General features: G+C 40.6%; 1 protein-coding gene and 1 long non-coding RNA gene across 3 annotated transcripts in view; one reads left to right on the top strand and one right to left on the bottom strand.

Annotated features, from left to right (window-relative positions):
• The window catches only part of LOC129698751 (uncharacterized), an 80,660-nt gene that overhangs the window by 29,748 nt on the left and 27,109 nt on the right, over positions 1-23,803 (bottom strand). The window lies entirely within an intron of this gene.
• Positions 1-23,803, top strand: part of metap1d (methionyl aminopeptidase type 1D (mitochondrial)) — a 130,057-nt gene that overhangs the window by 85,797 nt on the left and 20,457 nt on the right. The window contains exon 7 of the mRNA XM_055637978.1: positions 15,455-15,552. Coding sequence (XP_055493953.1) covers positions 15,455-15,552 — 98 coding nt within the window. The remainder of the gene's footprint in view (positions 1-15,454; positions 15,553-23,803) is intronic.

Here is a 23,803-nt window from a genome sequence, read left to right as displayed (position 1 = left end):
TGCCTTTCCCGATTCTCTTTCTCCATTAGTGTTTACTGAGTCATTCGTAAACTGTCACTGTATGTCGTGTTGTTACTTGTGGGCGGAGCACCAAGGCAAATTCCTTGTATGTGAATACTTGGCCAATAAACTTACTTACTTATTTACTTACATTTGGGTGGTCATGAGACAGGGATTCCTAACAGTTAATGAGGATGTTACATTTTTTGAAAGAAGTTTGAGAATATCCTTGAAGTGCTTTCTCTGTCCTGGAAGAATCTTGCCTGCACAGAACCATGGTAGAATGATTGCATCCAACTTGCAGGTGATGCTGTATCTTAATCAGTAATTCCACCATTCATGCTTGGATTGATGTTCTGGAAAAGGATGGTGATGTTGGTTTGCTACTGGTTAGGTTGATTTTGCAGAGAGGCGGTGGAATTTTTTCAGTGCCTGTTTTATGTAGTCCATGCACACCACGCAGACATAGAAACATAGAAAATAGGTGCAGGAGTAGGCCATTTGGCCCTTCGAGCCTGCACCGCCATTCAATATGATCATGGCTCATCATCCAACTCAGTATCCTGTACCTGCCTTCTCTCCATACCCCCTGATACCTTTAGCCACAAGGGCCACATCTAATTCCCTCTTAAATATAGCCAATGAACTGGCCTCAACTACCTTCTGTGGCAGAGAATTCCAGAGATTCACCACTCTGTGAAAAATGTTTTTCTCATCTCGGTCCTAAAAGATTTCCCCCTTATCCTTAAACTGTGACACCTTGTTCTGGACTTCCCCAACATCGGGAACAATCTTCCTGCATCTGGTCTGTCCAACCCCTTAAGAATTTTGTAAGTTTCTATAAGATCCCCCCTGAATCTTCTAAATTCTAGTGATTACAAGCTGAGTCTATCCAGTCTTTCTTCATATGAAAGTCCTGACATCCCAGGAGTCAGTCTGGTGAACCTTCTCTGCACTCCCTCTATGGCTGAAGGCCATTGATAGTTGCTGCCTGGTAAGTCAATAACATGCTGATTTGAGCTTCCTCGATGACTCTTCTTGTCATCAGACTGTCAAAAGCTGCACTGACATTCTGGAGCAGCGGTGAATTTCACCATCCTCCCTTGTTAAGAGGTGGCTGCAGGATGCGGGGAGTGATACATGCTTTCCAGGGTTATCAATGATTTTTTTAATTTAAATCTTTTTATTTGTATTTCACAGCAATTTGCATACATACAATGATAACAGACAGTGACAGTCAAGGCATAATTGTGCAACAGTATGTAATCGACCCTCAAAGCCCTTACCATTACCCACCTTCAACCCATCCGAATCAGGTCGGAATCAAACGGGGACAAACAACACTCACATACATACACATCCACACAAAACTGTTAAGATAAACGAAACAAAAAGTAGTAAAAAAAAAAAAAAAAATTTTTTTTTTTATTTTTTTTTTTTAAAAGGGGTTCATTAATAACAGTAAATAAGTAAGTAATTAAATAAATAAGTGTGGGGAGGGGGGGGGTTAAGTGGAGAACAGCTGCAATAGAGCAGAACAATGGTGGAGAGCACTCAGTCCTCTTCCGAGTCCGGGGACAAGTTGAGAGAGTTAACAAGTTCCAAGAAAGGGTTCCATGTATCTAGGAATGTCTTGGTAGAGCCTTTGAGAGAGAACCTAAGTTTTTCAAGCTTTAAATTGTAAAGCACCTCCTTAATCCAGCGGGCGTGTGTCGGGGGACAGGTGAGCCTCCAGTTAAGCAAGATCAGTCTCCGGGCTAACAAGGTTCTAAAAGCTAGAACCCGTTTCACCGCAACAGAGATGTTGGTGTTGGGAGGGGTACCGAAAATGGCTGACAGTGGGTTTGGAGGAATAGAGGTGGCTGTAGGATGCGGGGAGTGATCCATGCTTTCCAGGGTTATCAATGATTTTTTTGATCAGGTGCTGGTAATGGTAAAGGCCCTTTTATCTGTGAATCTTTATTTTGTGACCCATTCCCTCATAGGCTTCAGTGAATACATGATCGATAATGAGTTAAGGCTCCAAATTCGGTTTATGTGCACCACAGCTCAATGATTGAGGGCAGAGTGAACTGCTTTTGGAGTGGAAGCAAAAAGGTTGAACTTTTTTCATTCATTGTGTAGATTAGTTCCACTCCAGGCAGAAGCCCATTGGAGGACACTAAGTGCTGGAGTAAATCAGTGATTCAGGCAGCATCTCTGGAGAACAAGAGAAGGTGAAGTTTTCGTTCGGGACCCTTCTTCAGACCCTCATCAGTCTGAAAAAGCGACCTGACCTAAAACATCACCTATCCTAGTCTCCCGAAATGATGCTTGACCCACTGAGTTACTAAACAAGCACTTTGTGTTTTTCTGTGTAAACAACAGCATCTGCAGTTCCTTGTTTTTCACATCTCCATGGGAAACACAACCCCAACCCCCCAGCGGGTGCCCACACACGAAGGAAATAGGCAACGTTTTGGGTGAGACCCTTCTTCAGGGGTTGTGTGGATGGGGAAATGAAAAGGGGGAATGTGATTGGAGGTGGGGGGCAGTGGGCTTTAAAAGTTGTGGGTGGGGGGGGGTGGGGGGGTGAGTGGGTGTGGGGCAGAGGGGGGGGGGTGTGTGGGGTGTGAGGGTGGGGATTGTGGGGGGTTGTGGGGGTGAGTGGGTGTGGGGCAGTGGGGGGGGGTGTGGGCAGGGTGGATTGTGGGGGGTGAGGGTGTGGGAGTGGTTGTAGGGGGAGAAGGGTGGGTGGGCGAAGGGGGGTGGGGGTGTCGGTGGGGGGGGGGGTTGTGGGGGCTGTGTGGGGGAGGGGGGTGTTTTGGGAGGGGGGTGTGGGCAAGGGGGAGAGAGCTCAGAGAAAAGAAGGAGGTTGTGGGGGAGAGGGGGGTATCACGGGGAGGGGGGCAGAAGCCAGCGAGGGGGGCCAGAGGGGAAGGGGCTGGAGTTGGCAGTGCAATGGGGACTCGCAGCAGTCGCTGGTCGCTGGACGTTTTCTTCCGCTGCGATCAGTTTCTCCACTTTCCGTTTGGCGACATCTCCCGCGCCGGGCTGCGCCGCTTCCGGTCCCTCCGTTTGGAAACCTCCGCCTGCCATCCTTAGCTCCAGTAAAGACGCGATGGCGCAGGAAGGGGCGGACCGTCCCGCGGAGTGACAGGAGAAGAGACCACTCCACGAGGCGCTGACTGGCAGGAGAGGAGATCGATCTGTGCTCCCGCGGGTTTTTAAGATTTTTAAACCTCGCTCACATTTACAATAGACCACCAATCGGAACAAAGCTTGGTGCACTCGTAGCACAGGAGAACGGTGAGTGAGCTGGTGAAAAATCATAGCGCTATCGCGTAATGTTTTTGCACAAATAGAAGGACCACGCAAACTGGAAGAGCACAAAATCAGAGTTTTAGTTATGTATAGATGTCGTCTATTTTGAAGCTTCCTACTATCCATCTTGCTACCTGGCTAGTACTTATCATGACATTTTTTATGATTCCCTTGTTTATCATAGTAATATTGCTGTTGTTCACTCTTTATATTGGTCCATCAAAGAATTTGATTAGGCTGATTAAATTTGACCTTTTTGTTTCAAAAATTCATACTGACAGTTTTTCATTACGTGCTTCATTTCTGGTGTTTGGTTAGCTTGTATTTTAGCTAGTATTCTGATATTTTTCCTTCAAATGGCAATAAGCAACTGACCTTTTACTTCCTCTGCAAACCGAATCCTCTGAGTTAGATTTTCAACTGAATGTTTATGGATGGGAGCTTGTGCCTCTGTTATTACCTCCCTGATTTTGAGTATCTGACTATCACTCCTCTGGATATTTCACATTTTATTACCTGTTTCCTTATGAGATTGAAGAAGAAGGCCATATAGCTTTGCTGGGTTTTAAAGCAATTCCATCAATCCCATTCCTCATTCAAGATTCAAGATTCAATTTAATTGCCTCACATTCAATGTCACATGCCCATCAACTCCACTCCAATGTTTCCACCACCCACCTGTACTATAGGTAATTTACAGGAGCCAATGGATACACCAACTAGCAGGTCTTTGAGATGCAGGAGGAAACTGGAGCATCTTCGGGAAACATAGTCACAGAGACAATGTGTGAACTTTCAGTGGATAGCATCTAGAGGACAGGACTGAACCCAGTCTTGAGAAATCCAGTCTTTTCCTCAAGACTAACTGGCTTTATTACCAGGATTTCTGGGTATATAAGACGTTTTACACTTTTGGAATAAATTGCAATAAGGCCCCCTATTGCCTGATTAGACATTGGAAATAGTTGGCTTTTTAGTTAATAAACTTCAAAGTGTGATTTGATTGAGAATTTAAAAATAATGCAGAAAATGGATTCATTTTGGAGGCATGCTATATTTCTACCCAAGAGTGATAGGTGAGCTAACAGATAATAGTAAAAGATAAATAAAGGAAATTAGATAAGATGCCTGAGCATATTTAGTTGCATGGAATCATTACTGAATCATCATAATATTCTTACAGGGCTTGGAGTCAGAGTTCTGGACCTTGTATACAGATATAAGAAATCAAATCCCACCACTGCAGTTGGGAATTACACTTCAAATAACCATGATTTTTTTAAAATAAGCTAAACTCGGTCAAAGTAACAAAATATATGCGGTATTATTGTTCTGTCATTACCTTCAAGGAAGGAAATCTACTATCCTCACTGTATGACCTATTGTTGATTCTACGGTTGACTCAGTTTCTGGGCAATTAGGGATGATAATAAATATCAGCATTGACAGCACCATCCATGTCCCATGAAAGTCTTTGAAATAGGTTAATAAAATGGATAATTGTGATGGATTTAATTTACCTCTTCAGAATAAAGCTAGATGAGAACATAGGTTTGAAGAGTTGGTCATAGCATCTTCTGAAGCTGCTTGATTGGCTTCTGGTTTCAGAGAGGAACTTCCCAGAGTTCCCGAAATTAGTTTAATTATGTTACTTTTGTTCTCTTCACCTCTTCAGGCTTGTTGCATGACTGGGCAAAGCTAGGTTAATGTGCATAGGTTGCATCCTATCTAAATGCTTCAATTAATTCTTTTACAGAGCCTTTTTCGAATGTGTATAGAAACATGGCATTTTTTAATGGAATAATGGTATCAGCAAGGCCAGTTTGTAGCTCTCTCGCCTCTGAATCAGAAGGTCATGGATTCAATCTCCACTCCAGAGTCTCGAAAACAAAAAGCCAGTCTAACACTTCACCGCTGTATTGAGAGAGTGCTTTACTAATGGAAGTGCCATATTTTGGACGAGACAATAAACAGAGTTCCCATCTGCTCTCTTGGGTATCAAAAAAAAACGGTGACATAATTTCAAGCAGGAACAGAGAGTTAACCTGGTATTTTTAGCCAATATTTATCCTCTAAATACCATTAAAAACCAGGTGATCTGATCAATATCACATTGTATGTTTTGGATGAATAGGCTGTTTCATATCCAACATTACACCACTGGCTACACTTTAAAAGTAATCCATTATTCTAACCATTTTAAAATCACGAGGTGCTATATTTTTACAATTTGTTTGAATTAATTATTTGGGATTAATAGTTAATTTATATATTCTTGAATCACAGAGAAGGGCCGGATATTTGGAATAATTGTTAATAAAGTCTAATTGTAATCAACACAAAGAATTAGCTTGTTAAAAAAATAAGTATAAACTTAGGAAGGACATTTTGCAGCATACAGAGAAATGAAGGAAATTGAAAGATATTAGTTATCAATTGTAATCAACAATGTCACAATGGTTTTCTTTAGCTGAAGATTGCACACATTTAAAAATTATGAAAGCTTGTATCTACAGTTTTTGCATATTAAATCCTATTTTAATTAATGTTAATGATTTCGGGAAAGATAGTTATTCAAAACAATGTGCTATAATTAGGCTTTAATCGGTTTGGGAACTAAAATAATTTAAGTTGAATTTAAGATCATAAGAAATGTCGTTTCAGGATCTTATATAAACATATAAAATTCTTAAGGGATTGGACAGGCTAGATGCAGGAAACATTTTCCCGATGTTGGGGAAGTCCAGAACCAGGGGTCACAGTTTAAGATTTAAGGGGTAAGGCCATTTAGGACTGAGATGAGGAAAAAAAAATCACCCAGAGAGTTGTGAATCTGTGGAATTCTCTGCCACAGAGGGCAGTGGGGGCCAATTCACTGGATGTTTTCAAGAGAGAGTTAAATATACAGTGCCCTCCATAATTTTGGGGCAGAGAGCCAATATTTATTTATTTGCCTCTGTACTCCACAATTTGAGATTTGTAATAGAAAAAATCATGTGGTTACAGTGCATATTGTCAGATTTTATGAAAGGCCATTTTTGGACATTTTGGTTTCACCATGTAGAAATTACAGCTGTGTTTATACAATGTACCCCCATTTCAGGGCACCATCATGTTTGGGACACATGGCTTCACAGGCGTTTGTAATTGCTCAGGCGTGTTTAATTGCCTCCTTAATGCAGGTATATGAGAGCTCTCAGCCCCTAGTCTTTCCTCCAGTCTTTCTATCTCCTTTGGAAACGTTTATTGCTGTTTATCAACATGAGGACTAAAGTTGTGCCAATGAAAGTCAAAGAAGCCATTATGAGTGAGAAACAAGAATAAAACTGTTAAGAGTCAGTCAAAACTTAGGCTTACCAAAATCAACTGTTTGGAACATCATCAAGAAGAAAGGGAGCACTGGTGAGCTTACTAATCGCAAAGGGACTGGCAGGCCAAGGAAGACCTTCACAGCTGATGACAGAAGAATTCTCTGTATAATAAAGAAAAATCCCCAAACATCTGTCCGACAGATCAGAAACACTCTTCAGTAGTAAGGTGTGGATTTGTCAATGACCACTGTCCGCAGAAGACTTCATGAACAGAAATACAGAGGCTATACTGCAAGATGCAAACCACTGGTTTGCCGTAAAAATAGGATAGCCAGGTTACAGTTTGCCAAGAAGTACTTAAAAGAGCAACCATAATTCTGGATAAAGGTCTCGTTTGCAGATGAGATGAAGATTTAAGGGCCTGTCCCACTTTCACGACCTAATTCACAACCTTTTTTTACTCGCGGACATTTTTCATCAGGTTAAAAAAACACCCCAATCTACTTGAGGCCACGAGTACCTACGACTAGCATCACAACCTACCTACGACCTCCTAAGCCCTCCTACGACCTCGTGCCGACTATGCTGTGAGTATGAGTCAAGAGCAAACTCGGCAGAGGTCGTGACTTAGGTCATGAAAGTGGGACATGCCCTTAACATAACAGAGTGATTTTTGAAAGGTTTACTTATGTTTCATTATCTGAGTGTTACTGGTAGGACCAGCATTTATTGTGTACCTGGCTGCCCTTTAGATCAAATCAATGTACAAAATCTTTTACATGTATTAATGTTGCCACAAAGAAACATTTTGTTATTGCGAATATGTTGTTTGTCAAAAGAGCGAAAATGGTGTAAAAATCTTGAACTATTAATTGAGGCAAAAAACTAAATGCTGGAAATTTGACACCAAAGTGGAAAATGCCAGAAATACTCAGCTGGTAAGGCAGCATCTGTGGAGCGAAGAACAGAGTTAACATTTCCTTTCAATTACTCCCCCGTCAGACACCTCAGAATAGGAAATGCCGAATATTAAATAAGTAAACTCACTGCCTCAATTATGTCAGTGTTGGCTCAGTGGTTGGACCATGTCTGAGGATTGAGCACATAATCCACATAGGCATTCCAGAACCGTACTAATGGGAGATCCCTCATGGGGATGCCATCTATTAAATAATGTGTTGTGTCAAGACCGGCTTCGACATCATTGCCAGTAAATGTAGAAACTCTCAGTATTCTACCTTATTGTTATTCCTCAATAATAATGATTAAAGCAGAAAATCTGAAGAAGGGTCTCCACCCGAAACGTCACTTATTCCTTCGCTCCATAGATGCTGCCTCACCCGCTGAGTTTCTCCAGCATTATTGTCTACCTTCTGCAGTTCTTTCTTAAACAAAGCAGAAGATCAGGTTATTTCATTGCCATTTGTGGACACGTGTAGATTACTTCCTGCATTTCCTCCTTCATAAACAGTGACAGCCCTCAAAAGGCTTCATTGCTAGTAAAATGATTCAGGATATCCTAAGGTCATGGAAGAGATAAAATTAACACAACTAATTTTATTTACCATTTATTCTTCTCTGCCTGTTAGGTTTTTATGTTTAGAAAATATCACCATTTATCCCAGCTCTGCCAATGCAGCCAATTTCAGCAAGCTTCAGTAAGAATTCAACATATGACCTCAGCCCATCTGGATTGGGGAACAGAAATTACCTTAGGAATTCCTTGTCGACTACTAGTCCCCAATCCATCCTCGAAGTGTACATGTGTGTTAATTCAGAAGGAGATGAAATGGGATGAAATGCAGTGCTGTCAATGGGAAATAATTAGATACACGTTATGATGTTTATCACTCAGGATATTGTGATAAATCTTAAAACCGAGTCATTAGTTTGGTCAATGTACAGGTCCAAAATTGAAGAGATTAAAATGAAAAGTTCAATGGACAGTAATTCACAGCAATTGATTCACAATTTTCAATCATTAATTCTGATGTATTTATTCAAAACTCTGGTGTCTCTTGATTTAGTGGAAGTGTTAACACATTTGTATTAAACGACCTGCAAAAGGAGTAGCAAGATTAATTTCATACAATCACATTAAGCACTTGAAAAACATTAAAAACAACAGATGCTAGAAATTTGACAGAGAAAAGAAAGGGCTGAGTGATGCAAAAAGGAGAATTTCAAGATACCCAGCAGGTCAGACAGTTTATGTGGGGAGAGAAAAACTAAGTTTCGTCAGAACTAACCAGGAATCAGACTGAAGGAGAGTCTCGACCCAAAATGTAATCCGTCCATTGCCACCATAAATGCTGCCTGACCCACAGTGTTCCTCTAGCCTTTTGTTTTTTGGTCAAGATTCCAGCATCTGCTAATTCTTGTGTCTCCTCTTAAAAATGGCTAGCTCTGGTGCGAGTACATTGAATACTGGTGATGCTCAACAGGTTAGATGATAACTGCAGGGGGAAGTCTGAGTTAGCATTTTGGGCCAATTACATGGTAGGTCAAGAACTGTGGTCCATCAAGTTGGTGAATTGCCTCTGATTCCATCTCCACATGTGTTGCCTGGTCTGCTGAGTGTTTCCAATATTTTAGACCATAAGACATAGGAGCAGAATTAAGCCATTTGGTCCTCCGAGTCTGCTGTGCTATTCGATTACGGTTGATCTATTTTTCCCTCTCAACCCCATTCTCCTGTCTTCTCTCTGTAGCCTTTGACACCCTTACTTATCAAGTACCTATAAATCTCTGCTTTAAATATATCCAATAACATTCAGCTAACATAAATAACTTGCATCTGCCACCTGCACCATTTGATAGTTATTAATGTTCACTTTCAAAATCTTACCAGACACCTGTTTTCTTATATGAGCAAAAATGCTAATTCAATGAATTGAAATTCTTTGCAATGCACCAATGCACTTTTGTTATACGAGATAACCAAGCACTGTTGTGAAAGTTAGCCCATGTTACAATTTGCTATCCACTCCGTGTGTTTTGATCAACTCGTATATTACTATGCTTCCCTCTCAATAGCCAAATACACACTTTCATCTTGAAGCATCAGGACAATGTACAACTATTTTCCCGCTAATCTAATAACTAGCTTCATCACCTGCCTTTGCCTTTTCTACCTTTATTTCAAACTGCAACGTAAAGTGCTAATGCATTTCTTGATGTCTAGAGACGTGATTATCTGAACACTTATTCAGTTGTTGGCCTTCATATGCAGCCTAACCACACCATAGCTCAGTGTTTACAGTGATCTCCTCGGCATACTGCTGCTTTCATGGCACTGTACATCTGTTTACTCCAAGTTCATTATTTTAAGAATACAATATTCTGCCTCTTTAATCCTCTCCCATCAACTTCAAGAATAATCCACTATCTCTCCTGTTTGCTGAAATTATTCTGATACTGTCCCTATCTTTTTCAAAACATTTTCAAAACCTATGCCATCTCTTTCTTATATGAAGCAGTTTTCAAATAATGCGCTCTTAGTCAAAATCCTTTGCTCTGTATGTTTTGTAAATGGATATTGAAGGAAAATAGGTATGTTTTATATTAATACAGTGGCTTGCAAAAGTATTCATACCCCTTGAACTTTTCCACACTTTGTCACGTTACAACCACAAACGTAAATGCATTTTATTGGGATATTATGTGATAGACCAACACAAAGTGGCGCATAATTGTGAAGTGGAAGGAAAATGATACATGGTTTTCAAATTTTGTTACAAATAAAAAACTGAAAAGTGTGGCGTGCAAAGGTATTCAGCCCCCTTTACTCTGATACCCCTAAATAAAATCCAGTGCAACCAATTGCCTTCAGAAGTCACCTAATTAGTAAATAGAGTCCACTTGTGTGTAATCTAATCTCAGTATAAATACAGCTGTTCTGTGAAGGCCTCAAGACGTTTGTTAGAGAACATTAGTGAACAAACAGCATCATGAAGCCCAAGGAACACACCAGACAGGTCAGTGATAAAGTTGTGGAGAGGTTTAAAGCAGGTTATAAAAAAATATCCCAAGCTTTGAACTTCTCACGGAGCACTGTTCAATCCATCATCCGAAAATGGAAAGAGTATGGCACAACTGCAAACCTACTAAGACATGGCCGTCCACCTAAACTGACAGGCCGGGCAAGGAGAGCATTGATCAGAGAAGCAGCCAAGAGGCCCATGGTAACTCTGGAGGAGCTGCAGAGATCCACAGCTCAGTTGGGAGAATCTGTCCACAAGACAACTATTAGTCGTGCACTCCACAAATCGGGCCTTTATGGAAGAGTGGCAAGAAGAAAGCCATTGTTGAAAAAAAGGCCATAAGAAGTCCCGTTTGCAGTTTGCCACAAGCCATGTGGGGGACACAGCAAACATGTGGAGGAAGGTGCTCTGGTCAGATGAGACCAAAATTGAAGTTTTTGGCCTAAATGCAAAACGCTATGTGTGGCAGAAAACTAACACTGCACATCACCCTGAACACACCATCCCCAGTGTGAAACATGGTGGTGGCAGCATCATGCTGTGGGGATGCTTTTCTTCAGCAGGGACAGGGAAGCTGGTCAGAGTTGATGGGAAGATGGATGGAGCCAAATACAGGGCAATCTTGGAAGAAAACCTGTTAGACTCTGCAAAAGACTTGAGACTGGGGCGGAGGTTATCCTTCCAGCAGGACAACGACCCTAAACATACAGCCAGAGCTACAATGGAATGGTTTAGATCAAAGCATATTCATGTGTTAGAATGGCCCAGTCAAAGTCCAGACCTAAATCCAATTGAGAATCTCTGGCATGACTTGAAAATTGCTGTTCACAGACGTTCTCCATCCAATCTGACTGAGCTCGAGCTATTTTGCAAAGAAGAATGGGCAAAAATTTCAGTCTCTAGATGTGCAACGCTGGTAGAGACATACCCCAAAAGATTTGCAGCTGTAATTGCAGCGAAAGGTGGTTCTACAAAGTATTGACTCAGAGGGGCTGAATACTTTTGCACGCCACACATTTCAGTTTTTTATTTGTAAAAAAATTTGCAAACCATGTATCATTTTCCTTCCACTTCACAATTATGCACCACTTTGTGTTGGTCTATCACATACAATCCCAATAAAATACATTTACGTTTGTGGTTGTAACGTGACAAAATGTGAAAAAGTTCAAGGGGTATGAAAACTTTTGCAAGCCACTGTAAATGATTCAATTCATAAATTATTTTTATTGCTGAAGAGTGTGACCTTGAAAATATGTAAGAAGAGTCCAACGGTTTAAATATGTGGTGAATATCTGATGTTTTGCTCCACTGAGATGCTTCATTCCTGTAACAGATATTGGAATTAATTCATTAATTTATATTTTATCTTACAGACATTAATTTAAATGGACATAATTAGTAACATCATCCACGGAAGGCTCTTGAAGTCTCTTGAATTATATATATAAACATATATACAGACAAATTCCTGTTCCCATCATTGTTTGTCTTTAGATGAATATTGTGGGAAATCTATTACAAATGTTGTTGGTGTTTGCTGCTTAGTGCTATGATCATTTTGAAAGGCTGTTGCACTTTTCTGCAATAGGAAGTGAGCCATACCAAGACAGAAATCGTTGGTGGGAGAGGCAGGACAGGTTGCAGAAGGATGCGGTTCAGCTCTGCGATATAGTCAATTTTTTGCATAAAGTTAAATTTTAAACAAAAAACACGATGTGATCAAATTTCTCGGTGTTCCTATCTAGTGTTTTATTATGTGCATGTAAACATACGGAAATGCTACGCCTGTTGAATAACGGATTCCATCAGTTCCAAGCAATGTCTTGATAAACAATGTTCTGGATTGGGCAATTTAAGTAATTCCACGTTTCCCCATTTTTATTCATTTGCATAATGTGGATATTGTTGGCTAGGCCATCATTTAATGCCTGTTCCTACTTTCACTTGAGAAGCAGTGCACAGCCATCTAAAATGGTTAATACAAAAGATGTATGTGCTAGAATCTTGACAAAATACAAACTGCTGGAGGAATTCGGTGGGTCAGACTGAGAATGTGGAGGAAAGTGGATGGACGACGTTTTGGGTCTGAAGGAGAGTCCTTATCCGAAATGATGTCCAAATTTACGAGTTGTCCTTAAAAATTTAAAAAGTCGTCCCTGAATACAGGAGAAGTGCCGGAAGACTGGAGGGTGGCAAATGTTGTACCTCTTTTCAAGAAGGGCTGCAGGGAAAATGCTGGGGTGAGGCCAGTGAGCTTAACATCTATCGTTGGAAAGTTACTGGAGAGTATTCTGAGGTTATACAGGCATTTGGATGGGCAAGTCAGCAATTAGGGATAGTCAGCATGGTTTTGTCCGTGGGTGGTCGTATCTCACAAATCTGATTGATTTTTTTGAAAACTTGACCAAAAAGGTCGATGAGGGCAAAGCTGTAGATGTTGTGTACATGGATTTCAGTAAGGCATTCAACAAGGTTCCGCATGGTGGGCTGCTCCAGAAGGTTAGATCGCATGGGATCCAAGGAGGGATAGCTGAATGGATAGCAAATTGGCTCCATGGAAGGAAGCAGAGGGTGATGGTGGAAGGTTGCTTCTCGGACTGGAGGCCTGTGACTAGTAGTGTGCCTCAGGGTTCGATGCTGTACTGTTTGTCACGATTTGGATGAGAACATACAGGGAAAGATTAGCAAGTTTGCTGATGATATAAAAGTGAGTGGTTTTGCAAATAGTGAAGATGGTTGTGAAAGATTGCAACAGGATCTGGATCGATTGGCCAGGTGGGCGGAGGAATGGTTGATGGAATTTATTACAGAGAAGTGTGAGGTGTTATACAATAAATGGTAGGCCTATGGGTAGTGTTGTAGAGCAGAAGGATCTAGGATGGTTCCTTGAAGGTTAAGTCGCAGGTAGATAAGGTGGTCAAAACGGCTTTTGGTATTTTGGCCTTCATCAGTCAGAATATTGAGTATAGATGTTGGGAGGTCATGTTGCAGTTGTATAAGACGTTGGTGAGACCACATTGTGTTCAGTTCTGGGCACCATGTTATAGGAAAGATATTGTCAAACTTGAAAGGGTTCAGAAAGGATTTACGAGGATGTTGCCAGGATTAGAGGGTGTGAGCTATAGGGAGCGGTTGAGTAGGCTGGGTCTCTATTCCATGGAGCGCAAGACGATAAGGAGTGATCTTATAGAGGTGTACAAAGTCATGAGAGGAATCGATCGGATAGACGAACAGCCTCTTGCCCAGAGTAGGGGAATCGAGGACCAGAGGACATAGGTTCAAGGCGAAGGAGAAAAGATTTAATAGGAATCCGAGGGGTAACTTTTTCACACAAAGGGTGGAGGGTGTATGGAACAAGCTGCCAGAGGAGGTAGTTGAGGCTGGGACTATCCCATCATTAAAGAAACAGTTAGACAGGTACATGGATAAGACAGGTTTGGATGGATATGGACCCAGCGCAGGCAAGTGGGACTAGTGTAGCTGGGACATTGTTGGCCAGTGTGGGCAAGTTGGGCCGAAGGGCCTGTTTCCACACTATCACTCTGTGACACTATTTTCCTCTACATATACTGCCTGTCCCACTGAGTTCTGCTAACAGTTTGTTTTTGGTTCCAGAATTGTGGCCATATTTACTTTGACAGTTCTCCAAGGTAGGAATTAACAGTATTTTTCAATGGGATTTGGGGAACTTATTTGAATTACGACTGAAGTTGAAATGGGCAGTTCTGGAGCAAAGAACAGTTTCTCATTTATCCTGTTGATACACTCTCTCTGGCAGGAAGTGTGGTGGAGAATGGTTGCAGCATTGCAATGAAAGAAATTGAGAAAAGTATAAAAGTGGTGATGCAACCTTACTTGACACCAATCTACAATGAGTTTGGAACTGTTGTGGTGCCACTGGTTAGGATTACAGTTTACTTGTCTGCCACCATGCAACAGATGTAGGATCAACAACTTTGTGAGGGCAGACAAATTTGAGGAGGCTGGTCTACTCTTTTGATTGAAGGAATCAAATGATTATGTGAGATCATGAAACAACATGTGTTATGGTGTTCCCTGTATTACTTGGGGTTGTTGCTCAGTGAGTTTCTTGTTGATTTAACTGCTGGACAGACCAAGTTCATGCTGTGATTCAGTTTGCAACTTTTGGTGAATGGCCATCTTTAGCTTCTGCTTGTTTTGGAGGCAAGTCCCCTTCAGTTTGGCGCAACTTTGGTCCTCATGTTGATAAACAACAATAAAAGTTTCCAAAGGTGATGGAAAGACTGGAGGAAAGACTAGGTGCTGAGAGCTCTCTTATACCTGCATTAAGGAGGTATTTAAACACACCTGAGCAATTACAAACCTATGAAGCCATGTGTCTCAAATATTATGGTGCCCTGAAATGGGGGGGACTATGTATAAACACAGCTGTAATTTCTACATGGTGAAACTAAAATGTATAAAAAATGGCCTTTATTAAAATCTGACAATGTGCACTTTAAGCATATGTAATTTTTTTTCAATTACAAGTGTGGGGGAGTGTGTGTGGGGGAGGGGGAGGAGGTGTAGGGGAGGGTGGGTGTAGGGGATGGGGGGTGTAGGGAGGGTGGGTGTAGGGGATGGGGGGGTGTAGGGGATGGGGGTGTGTGTAAGGGAGGGGGTAGTATAGGGTAGGAGGATTGTAGGGGAGGGGGGTGTGTGGGCTCACCAGTTCCCGGCCCCGGCTCCAACTGCACTCACTGGCTCCAGGACCCAGCAGCCGAACTCACTCAGCGGCGCTGGAAATTCACAGAAATTGTTTTGTTGCATTCTCTTCCTGATTTCTATACTAATCCATAAAAATGTTTTGGTTTTTTTTGTGATTATTTATAGCAAGATAGCACATTCCAGCGGTTTGCAAATTTGCCCTTATTTCATTGGCCATGGGATAGGCTCATATTTTCATGGACATCCTGAAATTTGGCATCATGGTAAGTTTTTCACTTTGATTACTATATTCTAATAATATGTACCTAAATTCTTGGAAGTGTTCTTTAACCAAAATGTTTCTTTTTATTATGAATCATCAACACAATCTGCAACTTAGTGGTTCCTCAAATCCCTAAGACCAAGGAGACGATCCTGGTTTATTGAGGAGTGCAGAAGGGTATGCCTGGAGCAGCACCCACCATACATAAACATGGTGATGCTGCAACACAGGACTAAATGCATGCTATACCAAAAAGCCAACGTTCAATACATAGAGCAAAGTGATAATAACCCAATGATTGTATCAAAGCTATCTAGTTCTGCATTTAGTTGTAAATGGTGAGAGTCTAGAGTTCTCTAAGCAGCCTATATTCTTTTTTATTTATTCTTCTGTGCCCTTTTGGTTCTTTTCCCTTTTGAATTTGATTTCCCTCTTTATTTTCCCCATCACATTTTCTGCAGATTTGCATTACAAATTTCCTGTGCACATTCTTTTGTGGGTAGGTTTTTCTGTTTGGCAAACTTAGCACACATGCAGGCGTAAACCAGGGTGAAATAACAGCATGAAAGTGCGCTAAGCTTCCGACAGCGTGTGTGAACAGACACAGAAGAGCATGAAGGAAAAACATTTTGACTGCCATTACAAGTGCTGCGAAGGACAAAAGAGCAATATTCAAGAGTGCTAATCTCTCAGGCATTCATGAACACAGAGTGCATCAAAACCCAAATTAAAAATCTTACTCTCAGGAATGCAGCAAAAACAAGTTGGACAAACTGAAATGATAAAGTGAGAGACAGGGAAAGGCGTGGTTACAGTTATACCTTTGTGAAAAAATCCTTGAAGATTAAAAAATACATTTTAAATGACGATTTGAAATTACAGTGCCCTCCATAGATTCATTCAGATTCAGATTCAAACTTTATTGCCATTGTGCAGTGTACAAGTACAGAGACAACAAAATGCAATTAGCATCTCACCCAGAAGTGCAAACACAGAATAATGGAACACAAACACAGAATAATGGAACACGAACACAGAATAATGGAACATAATGTTTGGGGTAAAGACCCATCATTTATTTATTTGCCTCTGTACTCCACAATTTGAGAGTTGTAATAGAAAAAAAATAAATCACATGTATTTAAAGTGCACATTGTCAGATTTTAATAAAGGCCATTTTTATTTATTTTGGCTTCACCATGTAGAAATTACAGCAATGTTTATACATCGTTCCCCCATTTCAGGGCACCATAATGTTTGGGACACAGCAATGTCATGTAAATGAAAGTAGTCGTGTTTAGTATTTTGTTGCATATCCTTTGCAAACAATGACTGCTTGAAGTCTGCGATTCATGGACATCACCAGTTGTTGGGTATCTTCTCTGGCGATGCTCTGCCAGGCCTGTTTTGCAGCCATCTTTAGCTTATGCTTGTTTTGGGGGCTAGTCCCCTTCAGTTTTCTCTTCAGCATATAAAAGGCATGCTCAATTGGGTTCAGCCCAGGCCATAACACCCCCACCACCGTGTTTTACAGATGAGGTGGTATGCTTTGGTTCTTGGGCAGTTCCTTCTCTCCTCCATTGGGCGATTGACTTGGCCACTCAAGAATTGCTCATTTTTTTAGCTTTGAAAAACCTTTGTTGCTTTAGCAGTATATTTGGGATTATTGTCTTGCTGTAGAATGAACCGCCGGCCAATGAGTTTTGAGGCATTTGTTTGAACTTGAGCAGATAGTATGTGTCTATACACTTCAGAATTCATTATGCTGCTACCATCAGCAGTTGTATCATCAATGAAGATAAGTGAGCCAGTACCTTCAGCAGCCATACATGCCCAGGCCATAACACCACCACCACTGTGTTTCACAGATGGGGTGGTATGTTTTGGATCTTGGGCAGTTCCTTCTCTCTTCCATACTCTTGTCATCACTCTGATATAAGTCCATCTTCATCTCATCTGTCCTCAAGACCTTTTTCCAGAACTGTGGTTGCTCTTTTAAGTACTTTTTGGCAAATAAACCTGGATCCTATTTTTGCAGCTAACCAGTTATTTGCATCTTGCAGAGTAGCTTCTGTATTTCTGATCATGGAGTCTTCTGCGGACAGTGGTCATTGAAAAATCCAACCCCTGACTCCTGAAGAGTGTTTCTGATCTGTCAGACAGGTGTTTGGGGATTTTTCTTTATTATAGAGAAAATTCTTCTGTCATCAGCTGTGGAGGTCTTCCTTGGTCTGCCAGTCCCTTTGTGATTAGTAACCTCACCAGTGCTCTGAGGTTTTGCTGATGTCTCTAACAGTTTTTCAGTCTCATAATGGCTTCTTTGACTTTCATTGGCACAACTTTAGGAGGCATTTAGGAGGCATAGATCATGTGAGTCTCAGCTTATCCTGACGACAACTGACCTGGCCAAGCACCTTGATAGTAACGTCATCACGGATTTAGTTGTGCTGGACTTTTCTAAAGCATTTGATGTCATCCCACACCAGAGACCAAGCTTCGGAAGCTTGACTTCTATGGTATTCGTTCCAACACGAAATGATGGATTTCCAGTTTCCTGACAAAACGTCTTCAGCGTGGGTGTATGTGAATGGAAAGAGCTCCAATTGACGTCCAGTGTTGAGTGGTACACCTCAGGGCACAGTACTTGGCCCTCATCTATTTTTGCTTTACATAAATGACATCCTTGAAAAAGTCGCAAGTACGACCAGACTATTCACTGATGATTGTTTGCTGTACCGTCCAATGATGATGAAGATGTACCGTCAGCTGATGATGAAGATGCTCTCCAAAAGGATCTCGATATTATGGTTGAGTGGTCACAACAATGGGGCATGCAGTTCAACCCTTCCAAATGTGAAACCATGCGTGTCACCAGAAAGAGGAATCCAGGCGAAACATCTTACAATATACTTGGTGCCACACTTGAAGAATCCAAACAAACCAAGTATCTTGGCATCAAATTGCAGATTGATCTGCGTTGGAATGGTCAGACTCATCATGCAACGGTGAAAGCAACAGGTGTCCTAAACTTTCTGAGGCGCAACTTTCATCATTGTTCAACTTCTGTCAAGGAGAAGCTATACTTCACCCTCGTTAGACCTCATTTGGACTACGCAGTTGCAGCATGGGACCCCTACACAAATAAAAACATTTCTTCCATCGAACATGTCCAAAGACAGGCAGCTGGATTTGTTCCTAACACCTATGAGAGAGAAGCGAGTGTCACCAAACTTCTGAATTCTCTGGGGTGGAACCCTCTCCAAGACAGACGTGAAGCTCACCGTGTGACCTGTTTCTACAAAATGTTAAATGGTCAGCTCGACATAGATTACAAGACCTACACCAAACCCAAACCAATTAGGAGCAGACGAGGGCATTCGATCCAATTTGTGATTCCAGCTACAAAGACAGATGTGTACAGCAATTCGTTCTTCCCCCGCACAATTAAAGCATGGAATAATCTCCACCCTACTATAGTCACCCAACCAGATGCAACAAAATTTAAAGTAGTTCTTTCTTCCCAAAAACCCTTTCTGGCTTAAGTCCTCCCTTCACCACCTCCAGTTTAAATTCCATTTGGAACATTTTGGAGGACCAAGAACCAAGAACTTTGGTCCTCATGTTGATAAACAGCAATAAAAGTTTCCAACTGATGGAAAGACTGGAGGAAAGACTAAGGGCTGAGAGCTCTCTTATACCTGCATTAAGGAGGCAATTAAACACACCTGAGCAATTGCAAACACCTGTGAAGCCATGTGTCCCAAACATTGTGATGCCCTGAAATGGGGGGACTAATGGTGAAACCAAAATGGATTAAAATGGTCTTTAATAAAATCTAACAATATGCATTTTAACCATATGTGATTTTTTTTCTATTACAAATCTCAAATTGTGGAGTACAGAGGTAAATAAATAAATGATGGGTCTTTGTCCCAAACATTATGGAGGGCACTGTATTTAAAGTGTTTAGCGTGATAGAACGTCCCAAAGTACCAAAGCAATCTGTTCTCAAACAAAACTTGAATGGAGCCGTATAAGAAGATGCCATCCAGGACAAAACTAGCCCAAGTTTAATCAAAGTGCTAGGTTATAAAAAGGACCCTAAATGAGGAGCGGTAGAGAAGTCGAGAGATTTCCAAACAGAGGCAAAAGTGCTAATTAAAATGCAAGATAAATGGGAGACAAGAATTCTGGTTTGTTTTTAGAAATTGTTAATTATTATTATTAAGATTATTAAGTTTTAATATATTATAAAGTAAATAAGGAAATAGTTTGCCATCTCAAATTATTGTTTTAGATGACTGTGGTTATATAATTCATTTTCTCAATGGAAAATTCTGTAAGAAAATCAAGCCTCTTAGCTTGGCTCAAACTTTACATTCATCAGAAAACTGCCAGTCACTCTCTTGGCAGCTTGTGGACAGGTTGGACATTTGCCAACTGCACAACCTTTCATCTTAGAGTGTTCAAGAGTGCCTACCTGTCAAGTTACTGATTAAATACAATTCATGCCCAAAAGATTGTTATAACAAAATCTCAACAAAATATTGTTTTCATAATTGTTGAAGAATGATTTTGTGATTAAATCTTTTCACGCATAGTATAATATGCAGTGGGCGGCATGATGGTGCAGTGGTAGAGTTGCTGCCTTAACGGCCTGTCCCACTTAGAAGACCTCCACTGAGACCTCTGCCGACCTTAGAAAATAACTAATGAATCTTCTCCTACCTCTGATTGCTTCTGTCATCTTCTGATAAACATGTTGACCACTCTAGGTACTGCAAACCATTCATCTTGAGATATGTGATTCAAGAGCACCTGGAATTTTACTCAAACTTCTCATTATTTTGCACTGAAAGAATACTAATTCTGTGACCTGGAGATGGATGATGATTTTCCCTTATAGCACGCAACGTAAGGGATTATGGTGTAAAGGTGTAAAAACCCAATAGTACTACTGTAATTAGGTAAACTCATGTTTATTTAAGGCATTGAATACCGTTACACCCATTCTCAATTCATGGATGAGAAAAACAAAATTGCACAGTGATATTTATGACGAGTCAAAGCAGAATGTTAGCATTTCTATCCTCCTTTTAGGTACCAATGTACCTTTTCAGAATACTTTATTTTTGCTTCCTTTTAATTAAATGGGAATCAGGATGTATATGTCTTGTTTTATCTACGATCCAGTGTTTTGGGTTACTGTCTTATTTTGTTTTATCTTTGGCAATATGTATTTCAATTCAATGTTGAATTAATCCAAAGGTTACATAGTTGCATCATTATATTCTAAGTGGAAGATTATTAATCCAACAAGTGTGTTCTGAATCTTACTGTAATTTACTTGTCCAAATTCCTTTTATCCACTTTGCCGAAAGAATTTACCAACTATTTTATAAAACATTTTTGATTGTCTTCTTGTCCATCAATCCGCCAATAATCAATTGTTTAAATTTTGTTCTTTTTCTGTGATTCTCTGAAACAGGAACGTTCTCAAGTACTTTAACATTGGATTTGTTTTTCAATTCATATTCGATGTTCTTTCAGAATCTTTAAACCTTTTTTTATCCTCTTCCTCTTTAAGTGGCTCTAAACAGCATCTTCTTTTTGCTTTTGTGCATTTTTAGATCAAGAATCACCTATGGACCAACTAGAGTTGAATGTGTTCCTATAATGTGGTAGTTGACCTTGAACATTAAATAGATTCAATCTAACCAAAGCCAGTTATAACTTCAACCTAGCTGCTTGGACATAAATCACACTTTTAGCTAAATATGCCAACATGTGATTTTTTTTAATGATCAGCATTGAATGTTAATCAGACAATTTCAATTATCTAGCCGACAAAACTTGCAGAATTCTTTCCTGTTTTGTTACCTCAAGCTGTTGAAATCATTTTAAATGATTCAAAGAACTTGAATATGTTAACAGATCAGATAGTCCTACATTCTGATTGCTGTAGAAGTTCATGGTGATGTCTGTTCTGATTTGAAAATGTTTATTTTGATTTTATTGTAATATTAAACCACTAAATTGCAAAATGGCACTAGTATATCATGTTGTTCAGATCAACCGTGTCTGTACTGTGAGTACATGTACTTTGTTAGTGATGATATAATGTACTTCATTAATGTTCATATGATAATTACATAGTAATTCCCAGATTTACCTCTTTTAGTACAATATATAGACACATATTTTACCGCTATCACCCCTACAATAACGGATGAGGTTTCCTCTCCGATTTCGACACTTGTTCCATCACTCTTAGGTAATCCCTGCCCTCTCCCCGTAGCCCCTTATCCCCTTGGCAGCTTCTATTTTAGATACAAAGTTTCTGCTTCCACTGACCATCTTAGAAGTTCTTTCATCCTCTCTGACAACTATGTTTTTCCCCCGATCATTGATCCGATCAATCAAGGCCCCTTTATATGTTTCTGAGATGATCATCACAAAGAGTTTCCAGCCTACTTAACCTTTCCTCATATGTCAATCCCCTCATTGCTATTTGAATTCGCTGCACTGCCTTTGATCTTCATGTGTACACAGTAAAATTTGTCTCACTAATACTGTGTACAGCTGCAGCAAGACCTCCGTGTTTTTATAGCAGTTTTACTAAATTATACCCCTTTTCCCTTTGCGTTGCACCGCAATTTGAAAATAACTCCTTTTCAAAGTGATTTCATCTCTTTTAAATCAAATACATAGTATTTTTCAATCACAAATTTTCTGATCTTTGCTCTGTTTTTTGCTCTGTTTCCATTTATCTATTATGTATGTGTTTTTCCAAGCAAGATTCCCTTTTTTTTAATTATCCCCATTTCAATTATGTATGTTAGCAAGATTCCCCTTTTTTAATTATCCCATTTCCATTTCTCCATTCTCTTAACTCATTTTGTGACACTGGGGATCAACCTTATGGCTCTTTTCCGCACCACTTCCAGACTTCAATGCTTCCTTTGTGTGTCCATGACCAAAATTGTAATTGAGTTATGTTCTAACCAGAGAATTTTACATTTTCAGTGTGACATCCTGCATTTCATATTCTACTGATTTGCCAGTATAGGTCAGCAGTCCGATTTCAACGTTAAATGTTGCTATGGAATGATTGGACATACTGATTCTAGAAATCTGCCTCATCATAAACTCCTTTCATTTTTTTTCTTGAAGCTGCTGTGGTTGATCAATGGCGCTGGGATGTTGGTCATTATTTTCACCCAGTGTTATACTTCTCTGCACTATATTTAATTTGCTGATTGTGTAAAAATGTAATTTAGTTAATTAACTTCGAAGGTTCCTTTATGTCTGCTCATCTTTAACTTTTCTCCTTCTATGATATTATGTACAACTGGCCATTTTTTTAAGCTCTTGAATTCAGGTTCAAAGGTTTAGACAATAGGTGCAGGAGTAGGCCATTCGGCCCTTCAAGCCAGCACCGCCATTCAATGTGATCATGGCTGATCATCCACAATCAGGAGCCCGTTCCTGCCTTCTCCCCATATCCCCTGAATCCGTTATCTTTAAGAGCCATATCGAGCTCTCTCTTGAAAGTATCCGGAGAACCGGCCTCCATCGCCCTCTGAGACAGAGAATTCCACAGATTCACAACTCTCTGTGTGAAAAAGTGTTTCCTCATCTCCGTTCTAAATGGCTTACCCCTTATTCTTATTTCAAAGTTCTTTTATTGTCCCAATTAAGGTACAGTGATATGTGAATTACCATACAGCCATACAGAAAAAAAACCAACAAGACACACAACTATACAAAAGTTAACATAAACATCCACCACAGCAGATTCCCCACATTCCTCACTGTGATGGAAGGCAAAAAAGTCCAATATTCTACCTCTATATTCTCCCGCGGTTGGGGCAGTCGAACCAATCGCATTTGGGGTGATCGAAACTCCCGCAGCCGGCGGTTGAAGCCCCCGCGTCGAGGCGATCGAAATTCCTGTATCGGGGCGATCGAAACTCCCGCGGCTTGGAATTCCCGAAGTCGGTCTCTGACCAGAGACCACGGGCTCCCTGATTTTAAATCTGCAGGCACCTGCGGTTGGAGCTCCGAGGTCGATCTCTGGCAAAGGGATCACGGGCTCCGTGATGGTAAGTCCGCAGGCATTCCCGGTCGATCTCCAGCAAAGGCCGCCAACTCCTTAATGTTAGGCCACATTGCGGACTGAGATACAACACGGAAAAAAATCGCATCTCCGTTGAGGTAAGAGGTAAGTTTCCTCCAACTCACGTTTCCCC

This window comes from Leucoraja erinacea, chromosome 7 (assembly GCF_028641065.1).
Source record: "Leucoraja erinacea ecotype New England chromosome 7, Leri_hhj_1, whole genome shotgun sequence".
Taxonomy (NCBI): domain Eukaryota; kingdom Metazoa; phylum Chordata; class Chondrichthyes; order Rajiformes; family Rajidae; genus Leucoraja; species Leucoraja erinaceus.
This window is presented reverse-complemented; position numbering and strand designations above follow the sequence as displayed.